General features: G+C 46.2%; 1 protein-coding gene across 2 annotated transcripts in view; it reads right to left on the bottom strand.

The window, feature by feature from the left end:
• ZCCHC7 (zinc finger CCHC-type containing 7) overlaps positions 1-23,189 on the bottom strand; it is a 206,699-nt gene extending 183,510 nt beyond the window's left edge. For both annotated transcript variants that reach the window (XM_038769645.1, XM_038769646.1), the window contains exons 1-4: positions 23,105-23,189; positions 20,249-20,329; positions 4,249-4,308; positions 1,313-1,991 (exon numbers count right to left, since the gene is read on the bottom strand). In XM_038769645.1, the coding sequence (XP_038625573.1) occupies positions 1,313-1,967 (655 nt within the window). In that variant the 5' untranslated portion in view covers positions 1,968-1,991; positions 4,249-4,308; positions 20,249-20,329; positions 23,105-23,189. The remainder of the gene's footprint in view (positions 1-1,312; positions 1,992-4,248; positions 4,309-20,248; positions 20,330-23,104) is intronic.
• Positions 23,190-24,549: the final 1,360 nt, after the last annotated feature.

Here is a 24,549-nt window from a genome sequence, read left to right as displayed (position 1 = left end):
AGGTTGGAGGTTGGGGGTGTGTGTGAAAAGGAAACTTGGACTAAGCCAGGATTTGCTGGGTGTGCCCCTGAGCAGATTGGAAATAATAAATAATGATAATGATGGCATTTATTAAGCGCTTACTATGTGCAAAGCTCTGTTCTAAGCGATGGGGAGGTTACAAGGTGATCAGGTTGTCCCACTGTCTTCATTCCCATTTTACAGATGAGGTAACTGAGGCCCAGAGAAGTTAAGTGACTTGCCCAAAGTCACACAACTGACAATTGGCGGAGCTGGGATTTGAACCCATGATCTCTGACTCCAAAGCCCGTGCTCTTTCCACTGAGCCACGCTGCTTCTTGGTTATGTACATACATGGTTATGTACATAGATGAAGCAGTCAAAGGTGCGCATATTTAACACGAGCGTCATTAAGAATATAAAGCCAATATTACAGGAGAACTGAGTGTACTGAAATTGTAGATTTCTAAATTATCTCCCAAAAAAGGAAAATGCATCATTGTCTTCATCCAAATTGGAAATTCTTTAAAGCAAGAGAAAATTTTCATGGATTCCTCAAACTTTCCCATTTCCCAATTTGCTACATTATGGGATAATTCTTATACCACAACACATAAATCCAAAGTAATATGGAAGTATCTTGTGCTGACATAGCACCTTTCTCTTCCTACCTCAGAGCACTATGCAAAGGACATAACCTACGTATTTTGATCTTTGTTATACTAACGCAGATAATTTACTGTTTCCAACCTCCATCCCCACTACTAATAGAGAACCGAAATTCAAGACTGACTAAAAAAATTAAGAACGAAAGCATTGCATAGTTGGAAAAGGATGGAAAACCAACAGACCCAACATGGCTACCCGTTTTCTGCACTACTAGTCCCATAGAAAAAGGTCAAGATCAAACAAGGGAGATTTTCAAACATCCTCCCAAGCACTTAGTACAGTGCTCTGCACTCAATAAGCGCTCAATGAACACAATTGATTAATAATAAAATTCTCTTAGAATACCCTGAATTTGTATAGCTCTATTTTCCAAAACACTTCCACATTACTTATCTCACTTTTGATACTAGATTTCATAAGGGAAAGAATAAGTGAGGTTTTCCCCCCAAAACCTCCCATCAAGCATCCACAGGTCTTATTTTACGTGTGACCCCATCCCACGCCCTCCAACCAAATGAGGGGGAAAAAACGACACACTGATGCAATTGGCCCTCAACACGGTAAATGAACATTTCCAGAGTCGGTGCTCCTTCTTTGTGACTGACGTGAGATTACTTCTCAAAAAGGCAAATGTAGTACTGACCTTCGCTGACAGGGGTTTCACAACCCACAAGGTTGAGAAGAATGTTGTCATCATTGTCATCCACTTCACATCCCAGAAGCATCCAGCTTTCTACATTATCACTGTCTCCGCTTTCCGAGGCCGAGCACTCCTCTTCGGTATCGGAACTGTCCCCTACCAACAGAACCTCTTGGATCAGCCGTGATCTCTCCCCCGACTCGGACTTCTCATCGGCAAACTTGCCCGTTTTGGAAGCCTTGATGGTGGCCGCAGTAGAACGGAGGCTACTGTGTGCAACAATATCGGCAGTGGAATCATCTGGCCCTTCCAACACCTGAGCCGTTTTTTCCGCATTCTTTCTTTTACATGTATAAACACTATCTTCATCATCGGACACAGTGATGACCTCCGGCCCATCTGAAATTTGGATGACGTCGGTGTCTGAAAGGATGATTAGGTTGTTTTGATTTCCTTTAACAGGGCCAACTGACTCAGAATTCCCAGAACTTTTTTCTTCGGTATGGTTCTCCCTGCTGCTTTCCCCAAGATCCTGTGCATAATGTACTTGGCTATAGAGCTGAAATTCCACTTCACTGTCTACACTCAGTTCACTGGATGACTCTTCACGGTACAGATCATTTTCGTATGCTTCTATGTTCTCATAGCCACCAAACATCTTCGAAAGAGATTAGCTCTGGTGCTGTAGAAGACAATGTAATGTAATGTGAGTATTTAGGCAGCTCATGATGGGTATCGGAAGCATAAAAGCAGGTCACCAGAGTAAAATTACAAAGCAGATGGGGCTTAAAGTCTCCTTTGAGTAGACCTTGATAAGCCTAAACTATACTCCTAAAAAGTACCTATAGACACGAATTTCACAGTAGTTTCCTGATGATTATGCAGTCTCGTTCTTATTATGCTCAGCGATATATAAAACGATTATAAAGTCACAAAAATGTTTAACTTTTTATGGTATTTATTATGCGCTTACTATGTGCTAGGCACTGTACTGAGTACCGGGTTAGATAACAACCGGTTAGATAATGAGAAGCAGCGTGGCTCAGTGGAAAGAGCCCGGGCTTTGGAGTCAGAGGTCATGGGTTCTAATCCCAGCTCTGCCAACTTGTCAGCTGTGTGACTTTGGGCAAGTCACTTAACTTCTCTGAGCCTCAGTTGCCTCATCTGTAAAATAGGGATTAAGACTGTCAATATGGGGGTTCCCACATGGGACAACCTGATTACCTTGTATCCCCCCCAGTGCTTAGAACAGTGCTTTGCACATAGTAAGTGCTTAACAAATGCCATCATTATTATTATTATTATTATTATTATAACAGGATAATCAGGTTGGACACAGTCCACATCCCACAGTTTTAATCCCCATTTTACAGATAAGGTAACTGGAGGCACAGAGACATTAAGGACTTGAATAGTTACAAAACATACTTGCACCTTCCTAAATTCACCCCAGTGACATTTCAGCAAACGGTTTCATCAAACTCTCATCAGAAGAGAAGGGTGTTTGTTAACGTTTTGCAAATCAGGAGTTTTCCATGAGAATTTGGAAGACATCCTTGACTGTGTTTTGTCTTATGCCATCGAGTCGTCTCCAACCCATAGCAACGCCGCGGACGCATCTCGCCCAGAATGCCCCACCTCCATCCCCACCTCCACTACATTCTGATAGTGTATCCACAGAGTTTTCTTGGTCAAAATGCAGAAGTGGTTTACCATTGCCTTCTTCCGTGCAGTAAACTAGAGTCTCTGCCCTCGACTTTCTCCCAGGCCGCTGCTGCCCAGCACAGGTGAGTTTGTACCAGAATGCCTTCCACTCCCTACCCACTGCCCAAGTCAGGAATGGAATTGTTATGCCTCTGCTTGACTCTCCCTCCCATAGTCAAGACTGGTAGAGTACTGGAAACTCTCTGCCAAATCCCACCCCCAACCTTCACAAGGAAAAGTTGGCACCTATGACTGAGAGGCTTGGAAAACTGTCACCATCATCAATGGTACTTATTGAGCGTTTACTGTGTGCAGAGCACTGTTCCAAGCACTTGGGAGAATACAACAGAGTTGGAAAAACGTTCCCTGCCCACAACAAGCCTAAGCTGTAAATATTAAACACCTGGATATAACTTCCCACCTAGTAGAAGGGGGGGGGGGGATGGTCCTCTGCCCATATTATCTTTATACAAAAACATTCAGAACATGTCACCCCCTTTCTCAAAAATCCCCCTCCTCACCACTGGCTTTAAAGCACTCCATCGCATTGCCTCCTCCTACCTCACCTTGCTTCTCTCCTTCTACAACCCAGCCCACACATATCGCTCTTCTGGTGCTAACCTTCTCCCTGTGCCTCCATCTCGCCCGTCTCGCTGCCGAACCCTAGCCCACGTCCTACCTCTGGCCTGGAACACCCTCTCTCCTCAAATCCACCAATAACTCTCCCTCCCTTCAAAGCCTTACTGAAGGTACGTCTCCTCCAAGAGGCCTTCCCAGACTAAGCCCCACTTTTCCTCATCTCTTACTCCCTTCTGCGTTGCCCTGACGTGCTCCCATTGCTCTTCCCCCCCCTCCCAGCCCCACAGCACATGTATAGATCTGTCATTTCATTTATTTCTATTGATGTCTACCTGCATTGATGCCTGTCTCCCCGCCTCTAGACTGTGAGTTCATTGTGGGCAGGGATTGTCACTCTTTATTGTTGTATTCTACTTTCCCAAGCGCTTAGTACAGTGCTCTGCACACAGTAAGCGCTCAATAAATACGGATCGAATGAATGAATGAAAGGTGGTGGACAGAAACCAGGATGCTTTGTGGTCGACAGCTGAATATTTTTGCATAGTTGCATACTGAAACTAAAGCAATCAAAAAGAAAGAACTCTTTCAAAAGAATCATATGGCTATTCCTAGACGCGTAACCCTTTTAAAGCCTTTATTCATGCAGATCTACTTACCCACAAAACTGGTGGTCTCTACATAAGAGCAGTACTTGCGAATAAAGGGGATCCAGGTAACTAATTGAGAAGAGAGAAAGAAAAATTAGGAAATAATCTTAAGGGTGGCAACGATACCATTCTGACATGACAACTGCTCACAGACAGAAAGCACAGCCTGACCGCCTCCGCTCCACAGACATAGCCCGCTCTAAGTTCACCAAAGACCTTCTTCTGGCCAAATCCAATGGCCTCTACTCCACCTTAACCCTCCTCGACCTCTCAACTGCCTTCGACACTGTCAACCATTCCCTTCTCCTGGAAACATTATCTGACCTTGGCTTCACTGACACTATCTTCTCCTGCTTCTCCTCCTCTCTCTCTGACCGCTTCTTCCCAGTCTTTCTGCAGGCTCCTCCTCTGTCTCCCACCTTCTGACAGTGGGGGTCCCTCAGGGCTCAGTTCTGGGGCCCCTTCTGGTCTCCATCTACCCTACTCCCTTGGAAAACTCACTGACTCCCATGGATTCAAATACCATCTCTATGGGGATGATTCCCAAATCTACATCTCCAGCCCTGACCACTCTCCTCTGCACTCTCACATTTTCTCCTGCCTTCAGGACATCTCTACTTGGATGTCCAGCCGACACCTCAAACTAAACAGGTCTAAAACTGAACTTATCTTCCCAACTAAATCCTGTCCTCTCTCTGACTTTCCCATCACTGTAGACAATATCACTATCCTCCTTTTCTCAGAAGCCCATAATCTTGGAGTGGTCCTCAACTCATCTCTCTCATACAACCCACACCTCGATCTGTCACCAGATCTTTTAATTATAATAATACTAATAATGATAACTGCAGGATTTGGTAAGCACTTACTATGCGCCAGGCACTCCACTTGCTGGGGGAGATACAAGGTGACTGGGTTGGACACAGACCCTGTCCCAAATGGGGCTCAAAGTCTTAATTCCCATTTTACTGATGAGGCAACAAGTACAAAGAAGTGAAGTGACTTGTCCATGGTCACGCAGCAGACAAGCGGCGGAGCCAGAATTAGAACCCAGGCCTTCCGACCTCCAGGCCCGTGCCCTATCCACTACGCCACGCTGCTTCAAAACCTGGCGGTTCTATCTTCACAGCATGGTTAAAATTCCTTTTCCGCTCCACCCAAACCGCTACAACACTGATCTAAGCACTTATCCTATCTCACCTTGACTACTGAATCTGCCTCTTCGCTGACTTCCCTGCCTCCTCTCTCTCCCCACTTCAGTCCATACATCACTCCGCTGCCCGGATCGTCTGTTTGAAAAACTGTTCGGTCCACGTCTCCCCACTACTCAAGAACATCCCGTGGTTGCCCATCTTCTAGACTTTAAGCTTGCTGTGGGCAGAGAACATGTCTGCCAACTCCATTATGTTATACTCTCCCAACCGCTTACAACAATGTGCTGCACATTGTAAGTGCTCAATAAACGCCATCGGCTGAGTGGTCCACTTCTGCATCACGACTGAGCAAACAGAAACTCCTTCAAATGGATTTTAAAGCACTCAGCTTGCCCCCTCCGTCCTCACTGATCTATTTCTACAGCCCAACCTGCACTCTTCACTCCTCCAGCACCAGTTTGCCCGCCATGTCCCAATCTATCTCACCACTGCACCCTTTCCCATGACCTCTGACCTGGAACTCCCTCCCCCTCCATATAGGCCAGACCACCTTCAAAGTCTTATTAAGGTCACATCTCCTCCAGGGGGCCTGTTATAATAATAATAATAATGGCATTTATTAAGTGCTTACTGTGTGCAAAGCACTGTGCTAAGCGCTGAGAAGGTTACAAGGTGATCAGGGTGTCCCACGGGGGGCTCACAGTCTTAATTCCCATTTTACAGATGAGGTAACTGAGGCCCAGAGAAATTAAGTGACTTGCCCAAAGTCACACAGCTGACAAGTGGTGGAGCCGGGACTTGAACCCCTGACCTCTGACTCCAAAGCCCGGGCTCTTTCCACTGAGCCACGCTGCTTCTCCTCCGTGCTGCCTGTTCTGATTCAGCCTTCTTTCCCACGACTCCCTGACTCCCTTTCGCTTCTGTGTCATCTCTGTACTTGGACCTGTACCCTTTAGGCATTGGTATTCACCCCACGCTCAGCCCCAGAGCACTTATGTACCTATCTGTAAGCTGTTTATTTATATTCATGTCTGTCTCCTCCTCCAGGCTGTAAGCTCACGGCGGTGGGGGGGAGCGCGCACAGGGAACATGTCTAACAACGCTGATACACCGTACTTTCACAAAGTAAGCGCTCAATAGATACTACTGGCCCATCTAAAGCTAGAGACAATTGTGTCCCTCTAATTAAGTGGCACTCGAGAAAATCCTAGCAAAGACTATAGCACTAAGTAGTCCCAAACAAAGGGTACTTTTTTTACTTGAACTGAAAAAGACCTTCCTTGAAGAAAACTGAGCAACTTATTTCCTGTTCTTACAGAAAAAGTGGAGCCTCCCATAAGGCAGGTTAATGGGAGATTCCCTCTGCTTTAGACTGAGAGTCCCTTCTGGGACAAAGACTGTGTCCAACTATCTTGGATAATAATAATAATGGCATTTATTAAGTGCTTACTATGTACAAAGCACTGTTCTAAGTGCTGGGGAGGTTACAAGGTGATCAGGTTGTCCCACGGGGGGTTCACAGTCTTCATCCCCATTTTCCAGATGAGGTAACTGAGGCACAGAGAAGTTAAATGACTTGCCCAAAGTCACATAGCTGACAATTGGCAGAGCCAGGATTTGAACCCATGACCTCTGACTCCAAAGCCCCTAGCGCTTGGTCCCCAATAAGTGCTTAATGAACACCACTAAAAAAAAAAAAAACCAAACAAAAACCCAAAGGAGGAGCCTGGATCCTGAGACCTCAAGACACAAAAGAATCGATCATAGTGATTAGCACAGCACCCCTTAGACCTCTTTGGGCCTTGGGGGTCCCAAGAGTGCAACAAGCAAGCTGTGGGGGGGAAGAACAGTGTTACATGCAGGCCCAGGTTTTTCTTTACATGAAAGATCTATCTGCAGCTGAAGTGACCACAGACAGTGATGATGCTGTGCCTTAGTGCCGTAACCCAGAAGGGTGTTACCTCGGGAGCCACTTTGGTCTTAACTCCCCATGTTAACCGGACCTCCTTCAGTAATCCTGCTGAGAATGATCCACCTCCTGGAACACAGTAGTGGTTCTATGCTTGGGAACCATCGCCAATTCATTCAATCGTATTTATTGAGCGCTTACTGTGTGCAGAGCACCTTACTAAGCGCTTGGGAAGTACAAGTTGGCAACATATAGAGACGGTCCCTACCCAACAGTGGGCTCACAGTCTAGAAGGGGGAGACAGAGAACAAAACATATTAACAAAATAAAATAAATAGAATAAATATGTACAAATAAAATAGAGTAATAAATACATACAAACATATATACATATATACAGGTGCTGTGGGGAGGGGAAGGAGGTAAGGCGGGGGGGATGGGGAGGAGGCCCACTTCCTTTAAAGTGGGCCACCAGTAACCTAATGGATCAGAATACAACTTCAGCCTGGGAGCCTCAGGGTTCTCTATTATGTAGCCTAACTCTACCAACCTTCGTATCTTACTTCACCAAGTCACCGTTTTTTATTTTTTTATTTTGAGAGTAGAGCCTCAGCAGACGTTCCCCTTCTTGCAGAGCTGGGACTAGAATCCAGGTCGCCCGCTTCCCTCGCAGCCCTACACCGCTTATGTACATATCTCTAATTTATTTACTTGTATTACTATCTATCTCCCCCTCTAGACTGTAAGCTCATTGTGGGCAGGGAATGTGTCTGTTTATTATTTACTCTGTCCCAAGCTCTGCACACGGTAAGCACTCAAATACGACATACAGCATGGCATACGGGATAGAGCACGGGCCTAGGAATCTGAAGGTCATAGGTTCTGATCCCAGCTCCGCCACCTGTCTGCTGTGTGACCTTGGGCAAGTCACTTCACTTCTCTGTGCCTCAGTTACCTCATCTGTAAAATGGGGATTGAGACTGTGAGCCCTACGTGGGACAGGGACTGTATCCAACCCAATTTCCTTGTATCCATCCACCCCAGCGCTGCGAACGGTGCCCGGCACATGGTAAGCACCTAACAAATACCACAGTGATTATTTTCACTCTTTCACCTGGCCCGATAGCAGGGCTCGGAGCAGCAAATAGCTCTTCTACTAGTTAGGTAGTCATGAACATAGAGCCCAACTGACTGAATTAAAAACAAACATCGTGGGACTTCTAAAAATCAATATGATCATAGGACAGAAAAAAAAAAAACAAAAACAATGTAATATGTGCACGAACAAGCACAAGATGAGGTCTACCCTCCTCGGTGTTTAAACACTATAGTAAGTTCAACTTTCATTCTTCCAAACCAGTAGGGTACCATTTAATGCATGAAGCTTTCAAAACTTACTAATAGGGGATAGCTTATGCACAGGGGGTCTGGCTCTTTGAAGACTGCCCTTCCGTTCAAAGATGGAGCTGCGACTACAAGCGGGAGTCTCCCAAAGAGAACGTCGGGCACACGGTGTCCGTGAAGATACAGTATGGCCCTTTTTCCGGCCCCTTCCGCTGCCCACAGTCAAGAGGGGCAAGATCTGTCCTATCACCAGTGGGGCAAGCGCTTAAGTTGTTCTTTGCAGTAGAGATAATGATAATAACGGTATTTGTTGGCCCCATGCAAGAAAAAAACAAAAAACTAAAGAAGACTGAGTTGTCATAGTACTGAGATCTACAGTGTGACTTAGTGGAGAGAGCACAGGCCTGGAAGTTCAATTCAATCGTATTTACTGAGCGCTTACTGGAAGTCAGAAGGACCTGGGTTCTAATCCCGGCTCCACCACTTGCCTGCTGTGTTACCTCGGGCAAGTCACTACACGTCTCTGTGCCTCATTACCTCAACTGTAAAATGGGGATGAAGACTGTGAGCCCCATGTGGGACAGGGAATGGGTCCAACCTGATTACCTTGTATTCATTCAATCGTATTTATTGAGTGCTTACTGTGTGCAGAGCACTGTACTAAGCATCGTATCTACCCCAGTGCTTAGAACAGTGCGTGGCACATAGTAAGCACTTAGAAAGTACTATTATTATTGCAGTTGGAATTTGTAGAAAAATGACAGCTCTGGAAACTGCACTCGCTTTCCCTCACGTATCCAGTTTGAGGGCATGCAAGCCTCTCCAGGTGTGATCCACTCAACATACCCCAACCTGGAGTCAGAGAGACCACTTCTAGAGACATGAGGATGATTTGCTTTTCTGGATTCTCTCCTCAACTCAAAACCAATTCATATTGATTTTAACAAGGTGAATAATCTGCCTTCCGGGAACTAAGTGACCAAAGTCTACTGATTCATTGCACTATTGCTCTTTTTCTTCCCCTTAAGGGAATGGGACAAATTTGGATCTTTCCTTCTATAATAGTTGCTCAAGAATGATAAATTCTTCATTTTAATGTCTCTACAATATTATCACCACACAATTTCTCTGCGGAGGTCCAAATCTATTTTTGTCAGCTTTTGTTTGAATTTGACTTCAAATCCAAGAGGACAAATTCTTTCCCTCTTCCTTTAATGCAAAAAAATACTGGGGGAAGACAAAGTTGTCCTTTATCCAAAATCCAATGGGATTCATAATAACAGATTACTAATCACAAGAAAAAAAAATTAAGGGCCAAATAACCTACAAGTCTGAATTCCTCTTGGAGCAGTCCAAAAGGAAATGGATTAAGACTGTAGCTATAGGCATACCAGGACATTTACGCAAAAAGTAAACTACAGAAACATGATTTTTTAAAAGCCTGCTAACACTGCTATCTAGGATGCAAGGGTTTTATCTTTGTTTCTGAAATGTAGAAACATATTTAGCATTTTGGTCCCCAGGGGCCTTTGATTAAGAGGATTTTGCACCTTCCATACTTGAAAGCTGAAAAATAAACCACCCTGTGCTCACAAAGAACTTGCATTCAGTTTATTTCGTTTACATATACAGTGCTCTAAGGTTTGCCTAAGGCTATCTAGGTTTGTTTTACTTCTTTAATAACATTCAGATGTATTTAATTTACTTAAAAAAAAACCACTTCATGAAAGGGTATAAAATGTATATCATTTACCCAAAAGACCTTCAACTCTTCTTGATAAATGTATACAGCGCCCATTAATTTTCTACTAGGTAAGCTGGGGACCTATGCTGTTTTAAAAAACAATTCCTTCTCTCACATCATTAGCTAAATTTTCCAGCTACCAAAAAACTACACTGATTTCAATTCGACATGGCAAACGCCCTCATCGGAAATGATTTACCTGGTGCTGCAAACTCTCAGGTGGAGGGTAGATGAGAGAGTTAGGGATGAAGAAATGTATATCGCTTAATTAATTGGAAAGGGCCACACCACAGTGTATCCTGCCAAGAGTTTTGGGTGCTAAAGTAGTCAAGTGAACCCAAGGATGGAGGAGGATTCTACATGTGAATATGGAGGTGTACTTCCCAAGCGCTTAGTACAGTGCTCTGCACACAGTAAGCGCTCAATAAATACGATTGAATGAATGGTGTTAAATTATACCCTCCAGCTCAGATTGGTGTCACCCAACAGAGACACTGAGGCAAGGGTAACCAATCACCAGTGAAACTGAGCTGATGAGCCCTACTGCCTTCCACTCCGAAGCTGGAGGGAGTTTTACAGTCACCCCCAGCAATTTTGGAAGAGGCAATTCCACGCCAGATCAGCTGTCAGTCTAGAATAATGAGGAGAAGGAGGGAAATGTTCCAGAGCCTCCCTTCTCCAAGAGGTTCTGATGACACCTCCATCTCATCTCTCTTCTAGACTGTGAACCCGTTGTTGGGTAGGGACCGTCTCTATATGTTGCCAACTTGTACTTCCCAAGCACTTAGGACAGTGCTCTGCATGCAGTAAGTGCTCAATGAATATGATTGAATGAATCTCTCTTGACTATCCTTCCTCTAGCCCGGAACACCCTCCTCCTTCATGCCCAACAGACTGCCGTTCTCCCCACCTTTAAGGCCCTAAATTATATCAATTAATCAATGCTATTTACTGAATGCTTACTGTGTGCATAGCACTGTACTAAGCATTTGGGAGAGTACAACGCAACAGAGTTGGTAGATACGTTGAGAAGCAGTGTGGCTTAGTGGGTAGAACACAGGCCTAGGAGTCAGAAGGACCTGGGTTCTAATCCCTGCTCCGCCACATGTCTGCTGTGTGACCTTGGACAACTCACTTCACTTCTCTTCAGTTACTATTATTATTAAGTGCCGTCGAATCGTTTCCCATTCAGAGCAACTCCATGGATATACTTTCTCCAGAACGCCCTGTCCTCTGCCATAATCTAACCTTTCTAATGGTTCTTCCGTTTCAAATGGGGATAAAGAGTGTGATTAACTTCCAACCTGATGAACTTGTCTCTACCTCAGCACTTAGAACAGTGCTTGGCACATAGTAAGTGCTTAACAAGTACCTGAATTATTATTACATTCCCACAGCTCCTCCAAGAAGCCTTCCCTGACTAACCTCTGATTTCCCCACCCTATTTGCCCTCCCTTCTGTGTCCTCGATACACTTTGATGGTCACCCCATCCCCAAACCCACAGCACTTACTTACATACCCTTATACTCGGCTGCTTCCCCATCTGTCATTTATTTGAATGTCCATCTCCCCCACTAGATTATAAATTCCTTAATGGGAAGGATCAGGTTTATCGACTCTGTTATACTGTATTCCCCCAAGAGTGTCGTATGTTTTGCATGCAGTAAGCACCTGATAAATACCACTGATTGATCGATCAATCAATCTGGGATTGAAATGGGGGCAAGGAAAGGAAGGAGAAAGGAAAATACAGAGGAGACCACTGTTGGGTAGGGACTGTCTATATATGTTGCCAACTTGTACTTCCCAAGCGCTTAGTACGGTGCTCTGCACACAGTAAGCGCTCAATAAATATGACTGATCAATTGATTGATTGACTGATTTCACCTGGGCTCCCTGAGGCAATGAGAAACTCTAGAAAACCCACCCAGAAGAAATCCTTGGATAAGCTTCTGAGATGGTTGCTGGTCTTCTGACACCCTTCAGAGATTTATGAACAGTCCCGGGATTTCCCAAGTCATTCCATAGTTCATAAATATGTACCAGAGTAACGGGTAGTCTAATTTTGACTTGTCACCTACAGTTAAAAGACATTTAGCAAGCAAGTGCTGTGGTTCAGGATTTTCAGTAGCTCCCATGAAATGGGGATGAATCAATCAATCGTATTTACTGAGCGCTTACTGTGCGCAGAGCACTATACTAAGCACTTGGGAGAGTACAATATAACAGAGCTGGCAAACACATTCCTTGCCCACCGCGAGCTTACAGCCTAGAGGGGGAGACAGAAATTAATATCAATACATTATGGATATGCACCTAGGAGCCGTGAGGCTGAGGGAAGGGTGAATAAAGGCAGCAAATCAGGGTGATGCAGAAAGTAGCGGGAGAAAAGGAAGTGAGGGCTTAATCAGGGATGGGCTTTTGGAGATGTGCTTTCAATAAGGCTTTGAAGGTGGGGAGAGGAATTGTCTGTCAGACAAGAAGAGGGAGGATGTTCTGGTCCAGAGGCAGGATGTGGGCAAGAGGTCAGTAGCGAGATAGACGAATGTTGAGTAGCTCGAAATTAGAGGATCGAAGGGTGTGGGCAGGATTGTAGGAGGAGAGCAGTGAGGTGAGGTAGGAGGGGGCAAGGTGATTGAGTCCTTTACAGTTGATTGTAAGGAGTTTCTGTTTCGTGGCTCAGTGGAAAGAGCCCGGGTTTAGGAGTCAGAGGTCGTGGGTTCTAAACCCAGCTCCGCCACTTGTCAGCTGTGTGACTTTGGGCAAGTTACTTAACTTTTCTGTGTCTCAGTTACCTCATCTGTAAAATGGGAATTAAAGACTGTGAGCCCCACGTGGGACAATCTGACTCCCTTGTAGCTATCCCAGCGCTTAGAACAATGCTTGGCATATAGTAAGCGCTTATCAAATACCATTATTATTATTATTACTATCCCTTCCTTGTGAGCCCAATCAACTAGTCTGGGCAGTGACATGAGTTCAAAGTAAAAATATTTGCCTTTTAGAAGGTTCAGATACTATCTAAAACTGCATAAAACCAAGAGTTCTAGAAAATTTAAGAGGCAGGAATTGTTTATTTGCTCGTTAAAACAAGTTACACTCATGCATTACAGAAAGGCTGTCTTATTCTCAGGGAAAATACAGGTAACTAAGCAGTTCAAGACTTCAACGGTATTTGTTCATTCGGTACCTCCCCCAGCCCCTAAAGGAATACAAAACACTCTCAGCTCTATTTCAAGAGGAAATTAGACAAAAATTCTGCATAGATGGATCCTCCAGGAAGTTGGTGGGGGCCGGGCATGGGGGAGAGAGAAATGGGCACGTGAAGTCCAGTTTGGATCCAAATTAGGTAATTCTTTGAATAACATGTCACCCTAGACAAAGTCCTTTGGTTCTTTCAGTGAGCCCAGAAGTGAAGCCAAAGGGCTGGGGGAAAACACACACACACACACACACACACACACAAAAAAAAAAAAAAAAAAAAATACTGTCAAAACTGCAGCATGGCTCAGTGGAAAGAGCCTGGGCTTTGTAGTCAGAGGTCGTGGGTTCAAATCCCGGCTCCGCCACTTGTCAGCTGTGTGACTTTGGGCAAGTCACTTAACTTCTCTGGGCCTCAGTTCCCTCATCTGTAAAATGGGGATTAAGAATGTGAGCCCCACGTGGGACAACCTGATTACCTTGTATCTACCCCAGCGCTTAGAACAGCGCTTTGCACATAGTAAGTGCTAAATACCAACATTATTATTATTAGTCACCTGTATATATGTATACATGTTTGCACATATTTATTACTCTATTTATTTTACTTGTACATATCTATTCTATTTATTTTATTTTGTTAGTATGTTTGGGTTTATTCTCTGTCTCCCCCTTTTAGACTGTGAGCCCACTGTTGGGTAGGGACTGTCTCTATATGTTGCCAACTTGTACTTCCCAAGCGCTTAGTACAGTGCTCTGCACACAGTAAGCGCTCAATAAATACCATTGATTGATTGATTGAATCCGGAGCATGGGATGGCCAAATATGGAAAACGGAGGACGGCCCCCAGGGCATCTCCACTTCCGACACCTAGACTTCACTGGGACCAAGGATATCCTGGAAACTGTTCAGTGTCCTGCTTCACTATAAGTCTCCCAAATAAGACAGAAAAGCCGATGCAGCAGATTAATCAAATTGACGGCAACATAACAGTGCTAACACAGTCCAGATCATTTTGCCATCAAAGCTATACCACTGATCATCACTACACCACACTGCCAGGCTCCCCACAGTTCAGAGTAGGGCGGGTTTTCATTAGCAGGTTCTGGAATAAGGCTGATGGCAGTAGTCATGGGAGAAGTCAGGCTCTGAGCTCCCAAATCACTCGTCTCTCCCATCACCACATCTAAAGAAACAGAGAGCAAAAGCTGCTCAGAACCCCCTCCTGCTGTTCCCCCAGAGACCATGCTATGCTAACTGGAAATTCAGGGTCCCAAGTCATGTGCTCCTAACTCCTCTCCCCAGCCCCTGGAGACAGGATGCTCCTACCCCTCCCCCTAAAAGGAGCAGAGATCAAAAGTCTCCATCAAATCATATTTATGGTATTTGTTAAGTGCTTACTATGTGCCAGGCACTGTACTAAGCACTGGGGTGCTTACAATCAAATCAGCCTGGCTACAGTCCCTGTACCACATGGGGCTCAGTCTTAATCCCCATTTTACAGATCAGGTAACTGAGGCCCAGAGAAGTGAAGTGACTTGCCAAAGACCACACAGCAGACACGTGGTGGAGCCAGGATTAGAACCCTTGCCCTTCTGATTCCTAGGCCCATGCTCTATCCACTAAGCCACGCATCGAGCACTTACTGTGTGCAGAGCACTGTACTAAATGCTTGGGAGAATACGGTGTAACAGAGTTGGCAGGCACATTCCCTGTGCACAATGAAGGTAATTTCTAGGGGGGGGGACAGACATTAATATAAGTTATAGTTATGGACATAAGTGCTGTGGGGCTGAGGGTGTGGCGAATAAGAGGTCCAAATCCAACTGCAAGGGCAGAGCAGAAGGGAGAGAAAGTAGAGGAAATGAGGGCTTGGGGAAGGTCTCTTGGAGGAGATGGGATTTTAATAAGGCTTTGAAGGTGTGGAGAGGGGTGGTCTGTCAGATAGGAAGGGAGAGGGAGCTCCAGGCCAGAGGGAGGATGCGGACAAGGTGTCAGCAGCGATACAGAGGAGATCAAGGTACAAAAAGCAGGTTGGTATTAGCAGAGCAAAGTGAACATATGAGATTATAAACAAGTGTGGCCTAGTGGATAGAGCATGGACTTGGGGGGGGTCAGAATGAGCTGGGTTCTAATCCCAGCTCCGCCACTCACCTGCTGTGTGGCCCTGGGAAAGCCACTTTACTTCTCTGTCCCTCAGTTACCTCATCTGTAAAACGGGGATTAAAGACAGTGAGCCCCACGTGGGACAACCTGATTACCTTGTATCTACCCCAGGGTTTAGAACAGTGCGTGGCACATAGTAAGCGCGTAAATAACATAATAATAATCACAATCCAACCTTCATTCAATTCATTCCATCATATTTATTGAGTGCTTACTGCGTGCTGTACTAAGCATTTGAGAGAGTACAATCAAACAGTAAACAGACATTCCCTGCTCATAACGCGTTTACAGTCTAGAGGGGGCGACCGACATTGATAGGCATAAAGTACAGATATTAACATTAATATGAATAATAAATTACAGTGCTGTGGGGCTGGGAGGTGGGGGATGAATGAAGGGAGCAAGACAAGGCGATATGCAGAAGGGAGAGGGAGAAGAGGAAAGGAGGGACTTAGCCAGGGAAGGCCCCTAGGAGGAAATGTGCCTTCAGTAAGGCTTTGAAAAGGGAGAGAGTAATTGTCAGATTCGAGGAGAGAGGGCATTCCAGGCCAGAGGCAGGGTGTGGGTGAGGGGTCAGTGGCAAGTAAGACGAGATCAAGGTAAAGTGAGAAGGTTAGCATTAGAGGAGCAAAGTGTGCCAGCTGGGTTGTAGTAGGAGAGTAGTGAGGTGAGGTAGCAAGGTGATTGAGTGCCTTAAAGCCAAAGGTGAGGATATTTTGTTTGATGTGGAGGTGAATGGGCAACCATTGGGGCTTCTTAAGGAGTGGGGAACCATGGCCAGGGAAGCAGCGGGGCTCAGTAGAAAGAGCACGGGCTTTGGAGTCAGAGGTCATGGGTTCAAATCCCAGCTCTGCCAACTGTCAGCTGTGTGACATTGGGCAATTCACTTAGCTTCTCTGTGCCTTAGTTACCTCATCTGTAAAATGGGGATTAAGACTGTGAGCCCCCCGTGGGACAACCTGATCACCTTGCAACCTCCCCAGCGCTTAGAACAGTGCTTTGCACATAGTAAGCGCTTAATAAATGCCATCATCATTATTTAGGCCTGAACATTTCAGTAGAAAAATGATCCGGACAGCAGAGTGAAGTATGGACTGGAGTGGGGAGAGACAGGAGGCTAGGAGGTCAGCAAGGAGGCTGATGCAGTAATCCAGATGGGATAGAGTGAGTGATTGTATTAACGTAGCAGCAGTCTGGATGGAGAGGAAAGGGAGGATTTTAGCGATCTCGTGAAGGTGGGACCGACAGGATTTAGTGATGGATGAATATGTGGGTTGAATGACAGAGAGGAGTCGAGGATAACGCCACGGTTACAGGCTTGAGAGACAGGAAGGATGGTGGTGCCGTCTACAGTGATGGGAAAGTCAGGGGGAGGAGAGGATTTGGGTGGGAAGATAAGGCGCTCAGTTTTAGACATGTTAAGTTTGAGGTGACAGGAAGACATCCAAGTAGAGATGGCTTGAAGGCAGGAGAAGATGCGGGACTGGACAGAGATCAAGGCTGGAGATGTAGATTTGGGTATCATATGCATAGAGGTGGTAGTTTGAAGCCATGACAGCGTGGCTCAGTGGAAAGATCATGGGCTTTGGAGTCAGAGGTCATCGGTTCAAATCCCAGCTCCACCACTTGTCAGTTGTGTGACTTTGGGCAAGTCACTTAGCTTCTCTGTGCCTCAGTTACCTCTTCGGTAAAATGGGGATTAAGACTGTGAGCTCCACATGGGACAACCTGATCACCTTGTAAACTCCCCAGCGCTTAGAACAGTGCTTTGCACATAGTAAGCGCTTAATAAATGCCATTATTATTATTATGACAGTGAGTGAGTTCCCCAAGGGAGTGGGTGTAGATGGAGAATAGAAGGAGACCCAGAACTGAACCATTTGGGGCTCCCACAGTTAGGGGATGGGAGGCAGAGGAGGAGAAGCCCACAAAGGAGAATGAGAACGAACAGCCAGAGAGATAAGAGGAGAACCGGGAGAGGACAGAGTCAGTAAAGCCAAGGTTGGATAATGTTTCCAAGAGAAGGGAGTGGTCCACAGTGTTAAAGGCAGTTGAGAGGTCGAGGAGGATTAGGATGGAGTACAGGCTGTTGGATTTGGCAAGAAGATCACTGGTGACCTTTGAGAGGGCGATTTCTGTGACGTGAAGGGGAAGGAAGCCAGACTGAAGAGGGGAATCGGAGGAGAGGAATTTGAGTCAGAGTGTGTAGATAACTCACTCAAGGAGGTCAGAGGGGAACGGTAGAGGGAGATGGGGTGATAATTGGAGGGAGCCGTGGGGTCAAAGGAGGGGTTTTTTTTTTAACGATGGGGGAGACATGAGCATGTTTGAAAGCAGTGGGGAAGAAGCCATTGGAGAGCGAACAGTTAAAGATGGCTGTTAGGAAGGGAAGGAGGGAGGGGGCGAGAGGTGTGAAGGAATGGGGTCAGATGTTCAGGTGGAGGGGGTGGCTTTCAAGGGGAGGGAGAAGATCTCCTCTAGAGATACTGCTGGGAAGGATGGGAGAGTTGAAGAGGGGACTGGAAGGGCTCCTTGCTTCAAGGCTCTCCTCGCTCTATCCTATACTTCATGCTACTGTTTGGACCATCTTCCTGAGGCACCGCTCAGCACACATCTCTGCTCAAAACCCTTCACTGGCTGCCCATATCCCCCCGGCATCAAGCACAAATTTCTCCCAGTTAGCGTCAAGGCTCCCCACCAACTTGCCCCACCTTAAATATCTCCTCTTTACCTACTATCCCACAATGCTCTCTTCACTCTTCTCACTCAACTCTGGCCTGGAACACCCTCCCTCTTCACACCCAACAGATGATCACTCTCCCCACCTTCAAAGCCCATCTCCTCCAAGAAGCCTTCCCCAACTAAGCCCTCATTTCTTCTTTTCCCACTCCGTTCCGTGTCACCCTCGCACTTGGATTTGCACCCTTTATTCACTCCTCCCTCAGCCCCACAGCACTTCCGTATACATCCGTAATTTATTTATTTATATTAAAGTCTGCCTCCCTCTCTAGCCCCTCTCAGGATGGGACCTGGAGAGTTTTCAGTTCTCTATGGGAGGGAGAGTCAAGCAGGGGCATACCTGTTCCATTCCTAGCTTGGGCAGTGGCTAGCTTGTCTTGTCTTATGCCGTTGAGTCGTCTCCAACCCAGAGTGACGCCATGGCCACATCTCTCCCACAACGCCAATTTAATGGAGTAAATATTACTCTATTTCACTTGTACATATTTACTATCCTATTTATTTTGCTAATGATGTGCATATAGCTTTAATTCTATTTGTTCTGACAACTTTGACACCTGTCTACATGTTTTGTTTTGTTGTCTGTGTCCCTCTTCTAGACTGTGAGCCTGTTGCTGGGTAGGGACCATCTCTATATGTTGCCAACTTGTACTTCCCAGGCGCTTAGTACAGTGCTCTGCACACAGTAAGCGCTCAATAAATAATGATTGAATGAATGAATGCCCCACCTTCATCTGCAATCGTTTTGGTGGTGTATTCATACAGTTTTCCTTGGTAAAAATACGGAAGTGGTTGACCATTGCCTACTTCCACACAGCAAACTTGAGTCTCCGCCCTCGGCTCTCTCCCATGTCATTGTTGCCCAGCACGGGTGAGTTTTGATCGACTCTCCCTCCCGTAGTCGAGGCCGTTAAGAGTACTGGAGACTCTCCAGGTGCGACCCTGAGAGGGAAGTGACTAGCGAGTGGAAGAAAATCTGCTACAAGTCAAAACTCATCCGTGCTGGACAGCGGCGGCATGGGAGAGAGTCGAGGGTGGGGACTCAAGTTTACTGCACGGAAGTAGGTGATGGTAAACCACTTCTGTATTTTTACCGATAAAATTCTACGGATACACAATCAGAACGACTGCAGATGGAAGTGGGGCGCTCCGGGAGAGATGTGTCCATGGAGTCTCTATGGGTCGGAAACGACTCAAAAGCACAAGGCAACAACAACCACCTCTAGACTGTTGTGGAAGTCTGTAACTCTGCCATGTAGCACCCTCCCAAGCACTTAGTATAGTGCTTTGTACACAATAAGCGCTCAATACAACTGAGTCCTCACAAGCTCATCTTTCAAACGTACCTCACCCTCAACTCCCCCCCACCTCACAGACCGTTCCCCAGCTTGTAACTCCCTGCCAAATCCATCGGAATACAACCCTTCCCATATTCAAAACCCACCCGAAAGCCCATATCCTCCAACAAGCCTTCCCCAGTTAAATCCCAAGTCCTAAACCCATCAGTCATCTCTAGCATCTATGTACCTACTTGTACCCATCCTCTGCCCTTACATATATACATTTATTCATTTTTTAACTTGAATTACTGTTCTGAATACATCACCCCCATTAGAGTAAAAGCTCCTGGTAGTTAGACAATGTGACACTTGCTTTTTTCGTACTCCCCAGGTGCTTACTACAGTGAACTGCATTCCATGGGCACTCAATAAATACTACTTTAAAAAGAAAAACTCGACACATTCCTCACCTCAAGACGGGGTCATTACTGCATGGCAGGAAGACCCTAGGAGGACGACTTGCTATAATCTACCTCTGGATTTCTGGTTTCCTATGAAAACAAGAGAAATTATTGTCACGCTTAAGTTATGATGATAATGTTTTCAACCAAATCTCATTGCAAACCAGCGAACCTTAAACAGGATCATAAATTTTATTAGTAAGAGTGCAAATGAAGAAGCCACATCGTGTATTACCCTACATCTTCTCTACTAACACTAGCAGTAACGCTAGCATTCAATGTCCTTTCATTCATTCAATTGTATTTACTGAGCGCTTACTGTGCTCAGAGCACTGTACTAAGCGCTTGGAACGCACAATGCAGCAACAAATAGAGGCAATCCCAATGTCATTTGCAAGTAGTAGAACCTGGACAAGTGAAACCGCCACTTTCGACCAATAACAGCAAAAGGAAGCACCCTAGGAAGATAGGAAACAAACAGATCCTATCCTTTTTGGGGAAACACGATCTGGCACCCCATTTCTTATTTTCCAACTCCTTATTTTTGTTCCTCCCACAGACACCCTTGATTTCCTGCCCCTTTCCCGACTTCCCCCTAAATTCCCGATGCCATGAATTGCCTCCAGAAAAGCAAAAGTTTGCCAAATAATCCGGCTAATTTCATATCAGTTGACCAAAAGCTGAGCCTCCAAAGTAAGGTAAACAGTCCTGCGGATTTGCTGGCTTTGTTTTGTTTTTTAAAATAATGTAGTAGATGCATGGGGAAGGGAGCCACGTCCCCACGAGAAAAATTGCTTGATACCTAGCAGCACCCTATAGACAGTGAGCTCATTATGGGCGGGGACTGTCACTGTTTACTGCTGTAGTGTCCTTTTCCAAACGCTTAGTACAGCGCTGTGCACTCGGTAAGCGCTTAATACGTACGATCGACTGAACGGTCAGTACATTTTGCTCAAATGCCTTGGATCTGGTGGGGGGGGGGGGTCTACTGAGGACCTTTGGAAAGCACCTAGTGCCTGTGACAAGCCCAACCGCAGAAGTCGTGGCTCAGTGGAAAGAGCCTGGGCTTTGGAGTCAGAGGTCATGGGTTCAAATCCCAGCTTCACCAAATTTTTTTTATGGCATTTATTAAGCGTTTACTATGTGCAAAGCACTGTTCTAACCGCTGGGGTGGATACAAGGTGATCAGGTCGTCCCACGGGGGGCTCACAGTCTTAATCCCCATTTTACAGATGAGGCAACTGAAGCTCAGAGAAGTGAAGTGATTTGCCCAAGGTCACACAACAGGCATGTGGCGGAGCCGGGATTTGAACCCATGACCTCTGGCTCCAAAGCCCGGGCTCTTTCCACTGAGCCACGCTGCTTCCCAATTGTCAGCTGGGTGCCTCTGGGCAAGTCACTTCACTTCTCTGGGCCTCAGTCCCCTCATCTGTAGAATGGGGATGAAGACTGTGAGCCCCACATGGGACAACCTGATCACCTTGTATCCCCCCAGGGCTTAGAACAGGGCTTGGCACATAGTAAGCGCTTAACAAATACCATTTGAAAAAAAAAAGAAAAGGAGTCGGGCCTAACTGACACACCACGCTTGGCACATAGTAAGCGCTTAACAAATACCATTAAAAAAAAAAGGAGTCGGGCCTGACACACCGCGCTTGGCACATAGTAAGCGCTTAACAAATACCATCCTAATTATTATCGGCAATTAGAACAGTGTTTGGCACAGAGTAAGCCCTTAATCAATCAATCAATCGTATTTATTGAGCGCTTACTGTGTGCAGAGCACCGTACTAAGCGCTTGGGAAGTACAAGTCGGCAACACATAGAGATGGTCCCTACCCAACAGCAGGCTCACAGTCTAGAAGGGGGACACAGAGAACAAAACCAAACATACTAACAAAATAAAATAAATAGAATAGATATGTACAAGATAAACAAATAAATAGAGTAATAAATATGTACAAACACATCTACATATATACAGGTGCTGTGGGGAAGGGAAGGAGGTAAGATGCGGGGGGGAAATAACTGCCTTATTGGGTAATGATTATATTTCGGTTCTTCTGAAGCTTTTGAAATGGTACTCAGCAGTCCCGGAGGAAACAATCAATCAATCAATCAATCGTATTTATTGAGCGCTTACTATGTGCAGAGCACTGTACTAAGCGCTTGGGAAGTACAAATTGGCATCACATAGAGACAGTCCCTGCCCAACAGTGGGTTCACAGTCTAAAAGGGGGAGACAGAACAGAACCAAACATATCAACAAAATAAAATAAGTAGGCTAGAAATGTACAAGCAAAATAAATAAATAAATAGAGTAATAAATATGTACAACCATATATACATACATACAGGTGCTGTGGGGAAGGGAAGGAGGTAAGATGGGGGGATGGAGAGGGGGACGAGGGGGACAGGAAAGAAGGAAACAGAAATCAAATGCAATGTCCAATCTGACTTAAGAATAAAATAAGTGTGTTAAGCGCTTACTCTGTGCCAAGCACTGAGCTTAACACCATTAACATTGTTATTACCGTCTAAAAGCTTAGCAAGCGAGGGATGGTTAACATCCGTCCCCCCAACTTGCAGCAGGGCTCCCTTATATTCCCCTAACCTGGTGTGACAGGAATATTGATATTTTAAGAGCGATGCCGGGCCTCTTGTGCTCTCCCCCCCACCCCATAAGACCCACAGGCCTCCCCCCCTTTCACTCTTCCCCTCAGGGAAGGTCGCCGCCCCCCCCCCCCCCCGCCGGCCCCCAAATAAGCCCCGCACCGAGGGCGCTGACAGACTGAGGCGACACCAGGGCGGAAGAAGGGGGCGGCGACGGAAGGGAGAGGATGGCACGGGCCGGAACATACTCACTGCCGCGGCCGCGACCGGGAAGCACCAAACGGGAACCGGCAGGGAAAACGGGAAGAGGGGGGAAGGAGGAAGTGCTCCGAAACCACGTGACCGCCCCCCCCCCCCGCGTTCGAACTTCCGGCAGCATGGCCCGCGCGCATGCGTCCTGCCGCGCTCACCCGCCCCAAGCCGGTGATCCCAACCGGGGATGTTGGCGGGCCGAAGGAGCCCCTCCCCCGCCGCCCCTCTTCTCAGAGCTAGGGGCGTTCGCCGCCGAAGAGGGCTGCGGGTCGGAACGGCCAAGATCCGGTGGGGGAGGCCCCGGCCGGCTCCGTGGGACTACAATTCCCAGCAGCCCCCGCGGCGGCGGCGGGCGCACGCGCGCTCTGTCGCCCCGCCCCCTTCCTCGCGGACGTTTACTGATCGCACGTGGCGGCGGGCTGTAGGTGGTGCACGTGTACTCATTCATTCATTCAGTCAGTCAATCAATCAATCAATCGTATTTATTGAGCGCTTACTGTGTGCAGAGCACTGGACTAAGCGCTTGGGAAGTCCAAGTTGGCAACATATAGAGACAGTCATCATCATCATCAATCGTATTTATTGAGCGCTTACTGTATGCAGAGCACTGGACTAAGCGCTTGGGAAGTCCAAGTTGGCAACATATAGAGACAGTCATCATCGCCATCAATCGTATTTATTGAGCTCTTCCTGTGTGCAGAGCACTGGACTAAGCGCTTGGGAAGCCCAAGTTGGCAACATCTAGAGACAGTCCCTACCCAACAGTGGGCTCACAGTCTAAAAGGGGGAGACGGAGAACAAAACCAAACATACTAACAAAATGAAATCAATAGAATAGATAGGTATGAGTAAAATGAAGAAATAAATAAATAGAGTAATAAATATGTACAAACATATATATATATATATACAGGTGCTGTGGGGAAGAGAAGGAGGTAAGATGGGGATGGAGAGGGGGACGAGGGGGAGAGGAAGGAAGGGGCTCAGTCAGGGAAGGCCTCCTGGAGTATTTATTGAGCGCTCACGGGGGGCAGAGCACTGGACTAAGCGCTTGGAAAGTGCAAGTTGGCACCAGATAGGGACAATCCCACGTGTAGTTTATTTTACTTGTACATATCTATTCTATTTATTTTTATTAATATGTTCGGTTTTGTTCTCTGTCTCCCCCTTCTAGACTGTGAGCCCACTGTTGGGTAGGGATTGTCTCTATATGTCACCAACTTGTACTTCCCAAGCGCTTAGTACAGTGCTCTGCACACAGTAAGCGCTCAATAAATACGATTGATTGATTAGTTAATAATAATGTTGGTATTTGTTAAGAGCTTACTATGGGCCAAGCACTGTTCTCAGCGTTGGGGGGAAATACAAGGGAATCGGGTTGTCCCGCAGTTTTAGTCCCCATTTTCCAGATGAGGGAACTGAGGCCCAGAGAAGTCAAGTGACTT

This window comes from Tachyglossus aculeatus, chromosome X4 (assembly GCF_015852505.1).
Source record: "Tachyglossus aculeatus isolate mTacAcu1 chromosome X4, mTacAcu1.pri, whole genome shotgun sequence".
NCBI classification, from domain to species: Eukaryota; Metazoa; Chordata; class Mammalia; order Monotremata; family Tachyglossidae; genus Tachyglossus; species Tachyglossus aculeatus.
The sequence above is the reverse complement of the archived record's forward strand: the minus strand, read 5'-3'. Positions and strand labels throughout refer to the sequence as shown.